The 8,176-nt window shown below is 32.3% G+C and overlaps 1 protein-coding gene across 1 annotated transcript in view; it reads right to left on the reverse strand.

Annotated features, from left to right (window-relative positions):
- Nucleotides 1-6,932, reverse strand: part of LOC129738269 (uncharacterized) — a 175,159-nt gene extending 168,227 nt beyond the window's left edge. The window contains exon 1 of the mRNA XM_055729452.1: nt 6,927-6,932. Within this exon, the coding sequence (XP_055585427.1) occupies nt 6,927-6,932 (6 nt within the window). The remainder of the gene's footprint in view (nt 1-6,926) is intronic.
- Nucleotides 6,933-8,176: the final 1,244 nt, after the last annotated feature.

Below are 8,176 nucleotides of genomic sequence, written 5' to 3' on the forward strand. Positions count from 1 at the left end.
GTGTAAGGGGTCAGCCAAAGGGGTCGTCCATATAAACTGTTCACTGTTTTTGCGATATTGGCGTTATTATACATCGTATTGAGATGAAAATTGGTACACGATAGTTTTGAATGACGTGCAATCGATTTGAGGTACCAAATTCATTGTAAGGGGCCGGCAAAAGGGGTCGTCCATATTAAATTTTCAGTAACTTAGTGATATTGACGTTTTTATACATCGGATTGGGATGAAAATTTGCACATAGGAGTTATTAGCGACAAACAACTGATTTCACTTATCCAAACTAAAATCAGGGGTCGACGAAAGGGGTCGTCCATATTAACTATTCACTGTTCATGCGATGTTGTCGTTATTATACATCGGATTCAGACAAAAATTGGTACACGAGAGTTTTGAGAGACGAGCAATGGATTCCAGGTATTAAATTCAGTGTAAGGGGCCGGCAAAGGGGGTCGTCCATATTAACCTTTAAATATTTTTGCAATATCGTCGTTATTTTACATCGGATTGGGATGGAAATTTGCACTCGGTAGTTTTCAGGGACGAGCAATCGATTTCAGATGTCAAATGTTTTGCCAGGGTTCGACGGAAGGGGTCGTCCATATAAAAAAATTTTTCACTGTTTTTAAGCAATATTGACGTTATTATAAATGGATCACTTTGAAAATTTGCATACGGGAGCTATGAGGGAAGGGCAACCTATTTCAGGTATCAAAGATAGTATAAGAGGCCACCGAAAGGGGTTTAACCTTTTTGCAATGATTGCGTTGTTATGCAACGATTGAGTCAAAATTTATACACGGGTTTTTTGGCACGTTCAATTGATTCCTGATTTCAAATTTAGTTGCCGACGACAGACAAAGTGATAGTCCATTATTTTTGCAATTATTACATAATAATGACTTCAGAAGCGCATCTGGAAAATACTTGCAATTGACTTTCATACAAACTGTTCATGACATGTGCCAAGTTGAATGCGAAACGGAGTTCGTATGGGATCAGCTAGTATATATATAAAAAGCAATTATCTGTATGTTTGTTTGTTTGTTTGTTTGTTTGTTTGTCCTCTATAGACTCAGCTGTCTTAAGAGCTAGAGGTCTGAAATTTGGCATGGATGCTCATTAGGACCAGGAAGGATGAAAAATGTTTTTAGATTTTCGGATGACCCCTTCTGATGGGGGTCGTCCATAGAAGACAAATATTGTTTTCGCGATATTGACGTTACTTTTCGTCGGATCGTGTTGAAAATTAGCACATGAGTGTTTTGAAAGACGAGCAATCGATTTCAGGTGTCAAATTTTGTGTAAGGGGTCAGCCAAAGGGGTCGTCCATATTAACTGTTCGCTGTTCTTGCGATATTGACGTTAATATACATCGTATTCAGATGAAAATTGGTACACGATAGTTTTGAGTGACGTGCAATCGATTTGAGGTGTCAAATTCAGTGTAAAGGGCCGGCAGAAGGGGTCGTCCATATTAAATTTTCAGTATCTTAGTGATATTGACGTTTCTATACATCGGATTGGGGTGAAAATTTGCACATAGGAGTTATTAGGGACAAACAACTGATTTCACTTATTCAAACTAAAATCAGGGGTCAGCCAAAGGGGTCGTCCATACAAACTATTCATTGTTGATGCGATATTGTCGTTATTACACATCGGATTCAGACGAAAATTGGTACACGAGAGTTTTGAGAGATGAGCAATGGATTTCAGGTATTGAATTCAGTGTAAGGGGCCGGCAAAGGGGGTCGTCCATATAAACCTTTCAATATTTTTGCAATATCGTCGTTATTTTACATCGGATTGGGATGAAAATTTGCACACGGTAGTTTTCAGGGACTAGCAACCGATTTCAGATGTCAAATGTTTTGCCAGGGGTCGAAGAAAGGGGTCGTCCACATAAATTAATTTTTCACTGTTTTTAGCAATATTGACGTTATTATACAATGGATTGCTTTGAAAATTTGCACACGGGAGTTTTGAGGGAAGGGCAATCGATTTCAGTCATCAAAGATTGTATAAGAGCCCCCGAAAGGGGTTTAGCTTTTTGGCAATAATTGCGTTGTTATGCAATGATCGAGTCGAAATTTATACACGTGGTTTTTTGGCACGGTCAAAGGATTTCTGATTTCAAATTTAGTAGCAGACGACAGACAAAGTGATCGACCAATATTTTTGCAATTATTACTTAACAATGAATTCAGAAGTGCATCTGGAGCTTGGCAATTGGCTTTCATACAAACTGTTCATGACATATTCCAAGTTGAAAGCGAAACGGAGTTCGTATGGGATCAGCTAGTTATATATAAGAATAAAGTTAAAAATTGACAAGAGCAACAAAAATGACAAAAGTAACAAATTGCAAAATGAAAAAAAAAGATGTTAAAAATTACAAAATTGTAAACAATAATAAATTTGACAAAATTAGCAAAATTTTAAAAGTTTGACGTATTAACAAAAATTGCTCAAATGAAAAATTTGATAAGATTGACAATGACAGAATTGACAATATTGATGAAATCGATATAGCAGATAATATTTACAAATTAAAACAAAATTACATACATGTGAAAATTACAAGAAACAATTTATTCACAAAATTCACAAATGTAACATAAATGATATAATTGATAAAATTAACACAATTGATAACATTAATATAAATAACAAATCCGACAGTCGTGACAAGTTTGAAATAATTTGTAAACCGATGAAAACTGCAAAAAATTGTTAACTAATAGGAAAAATTTGAAGAATTTGACAAATTTGACCCAATTTGCAAAATTGAAAAAATTGATAAAATGAAATGAATAAAAATAATGACAAAATTCATCAAATTGAAAATGAACAATATCGAAAAAAATTTTAAGAGATCATATAAATAAAAAAAATTAAGAAATTGTCCAATAATGACAACAATGACGAAATTTACAACAGTGACAAAATTTACATAAATGACAGAACTGCCAAAATTGAAAATATTTAAAAAAATGACAAATTCGTCATATCAACAAAAAAAACTACAAAATGGAAGAAATAAACAGAATTTTAATTGTCTATTTTAGCAATTTTATCAAATTTGTAAAAAAATGTTTTTGAATTGTGTCAATTATGTAAGTTTTTTTCCATTTTGTCAATTTTCAACTATTTGCGATGTAGTAATATTTTTCAATTTGAACAATTCAATCAGTTCTTCAATGCTGTAAATTTTATCACTTATACCAGAATTGCCAATTTAGTCAATTTGGTCAATTTGGTTAATTTGGCCACTTTTGTAAACTTTATATTTTTTTTTTTCTAAAAATCCTTATATTCTGATATTTTGAAAAAAAAAAGATCAAGATTATTTGTATTTTATTTTTGTCATGAAAAGTAAGTTTCATCACTCATATAGTTTTTTGAAAGTTTGGCAATTTTGCCAATTTCTTGAACCTTGTCATTAATGCCATTTCGTGCGGATTTGCCATTTTTGTCGATATTGTCAATTTTTTCTCAATTTCGTCAATTTGGTCAATTTTGTCAATTTTGTCAATTTTGTCAATTTTGTCAATTTTGTCAATTTTGTCAATTTTGTCAATTTTGTCAATTTTGTCAATTTTGTCAATTTTGTCAATTTTATCAATTTTCTCAATTTTGTAAATTTTGTAAATTTTGTCAATTTTGTCAATTTTGTCAATTTTGTCAATTTTGTCAATTTTGTCAGTTTTGTCAGTTTTGTCCATTTTGTCAATTTTGTCAATTTTGTCAATTTTGTCAATTTTGTCAATTTTGTCAATTTTGTCAATTTTGTCAATTTTGTCAATTTTGTCAATTTTGTCAATTTTGTCAATTTTGTCAATTTTGTCAATTTTGTCAATTTTGTCAATTTTGTCAATTTTGTCAATTTTGTCAATTTTGTCAATTTTGTCAATTTTGTCAATTTTGTCAATTTTGTCAATTTTGTCAATTTTGTCAATTTTGTCAATTTTGTCAATTTTGTCAATTTTGTCAATTTTGTCAATTTTGTCAATTTTGTCAATTTTGTCAATTTTGTCAATTTTGTCAATTTTGTCAATTTTGTCAATTTTGTCAATTTTGTCAATTTTGTCAATTTTGTAAATTTTGTCAATTTTGTCAATTTTGTCAATTTTGTAAATTTTGTCAATTTTGTCAATTTTGTCAATTTTGTCAATTTTGTCAATTTTGTCAATTTTGTCTATTTTTTCAATTTTGTCAATTTTGTCAATTTTGTCAATTTTGTCAATTTTGTCAATTTTGTCAATTTTGTCAATTTTGTCAATTTTGTCAATTTTGTCAATTTTGTCAATTTTGTCAATTTTGTCAATTTTGTCAATTTTGTCAATTTTGTCAATTTTGTCAATTTTGTCAATTTTGTCAATTTTGTCAATTTTGTCAATTTTGTCAATTTTGTCAATTTTGTCAATTTTGTCAATTTTGTCAATTTTGTCAATTTTGTCAATTTTGTCAATTTTGTCAATTTTGTCAATTTTGTCAATTTTGTCAATTTTGTCAATTTTGTCAATTTTGTCAATTTTGTCAATTTTGTCAATTTTGTCAATTTTGTCAATTTTGTCAATTTTGTCAATTTTGATAATTTTGACAATTTTGACAATTTTGTCAATTTTGTCAATTTTGTCAATTTTGTCAATTTTGTCAATTTTGTCAATTTTGTCAATTTTGTCAATTTTGTCAATTTTGTCAATTTTGTCAATTTTGTCAATTTTGTCAATTTTGTCAATTTTGTCAATTTTGTCAATTTTGTCAATTTTGTCAATTTTGTCAATTTTGTCAATTTTGTCAATTTTGTCAATTTTGTCAATTTTGTCAATTTTGTCAATTTTGTCAATTTTGTCATTTTTGTCAATTTTGTCAATTTTGTCAATTTTGTCAATTTTGTCAATTTTGTCAATTTTGTCAATTTTGTCAATTTTGTCAATTTTGTCAATTTTGTCAATTTTGTCAGTTTTGTCAATTTTGTCAGTTTTGTCAATTTGGTAAATTTTGTCAATTTTGTCAATTTTGTCAATTTTGTCAATTTTGTCAATTTTGTCAATTTTGTTAATTTTGTTAATTTTGTCAATTTTGTCAATTTTGTCAATTTTGTCAATTTTGTCAATTTTGTCAATTTTGTCAATTTTGTCAATTTTGTCAATTTTGTCAATTTGTCAATTTTGTCAATTTTGTCAATTTTGTCAATTTTGTCAATTTTGTCAGTCCTCTCCAAAATTATTCAGCATTATGTGAGAAAGGTCAGAGAGGGGTATCCCTTGTGTTGAATCTGAAGTGTATTTTCTAAATAATAAATGTCTTTGTGAATGAAGGTCTTTTGCTTAAAACAACATTCATTAAATGTGGTGTACCAAACATTAACTTATACTGCAGAAAAATTATATATATGAATGAATAAGTTTAGAAAATGTACTTTGATTTCACTGGCTTAAATAAACGCGAAAAATGTCAACATTTTTGCAAAATTTACTTTCAATAAGAGTTTGTAAAGAAGTGATTTAGTCGAACAACAAACAAAAATGGAATTGTTTTGAAATTTACATATTTTTCTTAGATTTTTCAAAGTTCATCTATGGAATATCCGTTTGCACTAGCCCTGGTGTATCTGAGTTAAAATTATGACTAAAATTAAAAAAAATTGAAGCAAAATAAACTTTGATAACTGTTTCCCATCTCGGCACAAAAATCATCATTTTAAGGTTTTGTGTGATATTTACATGAACATTTTTACAAAATTTTCATACCACCGTCAATGCATGAACAGATTTTTTTACAATCCATTATATTTTTGAAAATCTGCTTTTCAATTGATTGATTATGAACAGATATGGCCAGAAGGTTGAAATCTTGAAAAGTCTTAAAAAGAACCATCAGCACAAAAAAAATTGCTGTGATTCATTCAAATAACAAAATTAAAAAAAAATTGTTCTCCTTTAAAAACAATTCTTTTCCTCAAATCATTGGATTACAGTTTATCCATATGAATTTAATGTGCACTTTTTTCTTAAACAAAAAAATATATAGTAATTTGCAGCATGAAAAGTGTTCAGATTCCATGACATGACAAGTGCTGTTTGGCATCACTTCAAGTTATAATATAAAGACATACGCCGTCTAAGCCGATTTAGACTTTACAGACGTAATAAACGAAGAAGACAACTTAAAATTAACATTTAACACCCAGTACCAAGATGGGAATCGAACCCATGCCATCAGTTGAATAGCGATTACCGTCTTAGCCAATTTGAGACCCTCCGTTTTTTTTTGGTGGAGTCGGAAAGAAGGAGGCAAATCTTTATTCATATTTAGTTTGGTATAAAATCAAAACTGCTCAGACAAATAAAGCAAAATGTTAGCTCAATAAGATGCTAAAAATGATTCGTGAGGACTTCTTGCATTGGAAGAGGGAAATGGGCTGGAAGTACAAATCATTTAAACATACATTTTGACATCATTATAAACTTTTTGAATTAAAACAGAGTAAAAGTTTCAGATTTTGAAAAACAAATTTAGAGATCAATTTTAAGAAAGTATTATTGAATCATCTATGAGCTGAAATTCGAAACTCCAGTTGCAACTCTCTTTCAAACGAGTTGGCTTCTAGATTGTCCGATTTTTCCGCTCTTGACTATATCCTGAATACTGCAACCTATCAAGACTTCGTTGTTGTAGCTGGGGATTACAATCTACCGAATTTGCATTGGAGTTACGACGAGGATGCTAATGGATTTTTGCCAGTGAATGCTTCCACAGAACAGGAACTCGCTGTGATTGAATCGACAATAGCTTCCGGGTTATCACAGATGTGTTCCCTCGTAAACGTTAAAGGCAGAGTTCTTGACCTCATTTTTGTAAACAGACCCGACCAAGCTGAACTCGTGCACCCACCAAAAGCAATTTTAAACACTGACCGTCATCATCATCCATCAATTTTACTCCTTGAGTACAGTTCCGATGAGCCTATGGACACGGATAGCCCTCTCCGACAAAATTTAGACTTCCCGCACTGCAACATCGAAATGGTTGCTGAATTATTAGACGAGACAGATTGGCAATCAGCTTTTGAAGATCTGAATGTCGATGATGCGGTATCTGCCTTCTACAGTCAGCTTTGGAGCGTACTACGCGAGCACACGCTCCTAAAACGATCCACCCACCGCAAGCCCTATAAACTTCCCTGGTGGAACTCCGAACTGCGAACAAACCGCAATTTGGTCCGAAAAGCTCGCAAACGCTACTTCCGAAGCAAAACGGATACTAATAAAGCACTCCTATTGAGACTAGAGAACGATTATGCGGCTCTGCGCAATTCCACCTTTGAGCGATACATCCAGAATATTGAACGTGGTATAAAGCAAGATCCCTCTACTTTTTGGAAGTATATCAATAGCCGCCGCCTCACAAACATTGTTCCTTCATCTGTCACGTTCAAGGAACGCACATCGGGAACTGCTAGAGAGTCAGCTGATTTGTTTGCCGAATTTTTCAGCAGTGTGTATAGTCCGCAAACCTTAAACTGTGACGACGCCTACTTCGAATCTTTGCTTACCTACAACATTAGGCTGCCACAGCCTGACTTCACTATTGAGGAGGTGTTTATTGCTTTGAGTAAGCTCGATCCGTCGAAAGGGCCCGGTCCTGATGGGATTCCATCGTCGTTGGTATCAAAAATCTCAGCATCTCTTGCCGTACCGCTACGTATAATTTTCAACAGATCGATTTCTGAATGTGCTTTTCCCAGCCACTGGAAAACTGCTTCAGTATCTCCAATCCTTAAATCTGGAAACTCTCACCGTGTAGAGAACTACCGGCCCATATCAATATTGTGCTGCTTTTCCAAAGTCCTCGAGTCTCTGATATACGAAAGGCTATATTCAGCAGCTAAACCAATACTCACAGAATACCAGCACGGATTTGTAAAGAAAAAATCGACGCTGACAAATCTGATGTGCTATGTTAATGAATTGCACACCGCAACAAATAAAAAAATGCAAGTTGATTCAATATATATCGATTTTGCTAAGGCTTTTGACAAAGTACAACACAGCAAAGCAACAACAAAGCTCGAACGCTACGGTTTTCCTTCATGGATTATAAAATGGCTGCATTCCTACCTGGTAAAACGCCAAGGTTACGTAAACATCCGAGGAACACACTCTAC

The sequence above is a fragment of the Uranotaenia lowii genome, chromosome 1 (assembly GCF_029784155.1).
Source record: "Uranotaenia lowii strain MFRU-FL chromosome 1, ASM2978415v1, whole genome shotgun sequence".
Classification (NCBI taxonomy): Eukaryota; Metazoa; Arthropoda; class Insecta; order Diptera; family Culicidae; genus Uranotaenia; species Uranotaenia lowii.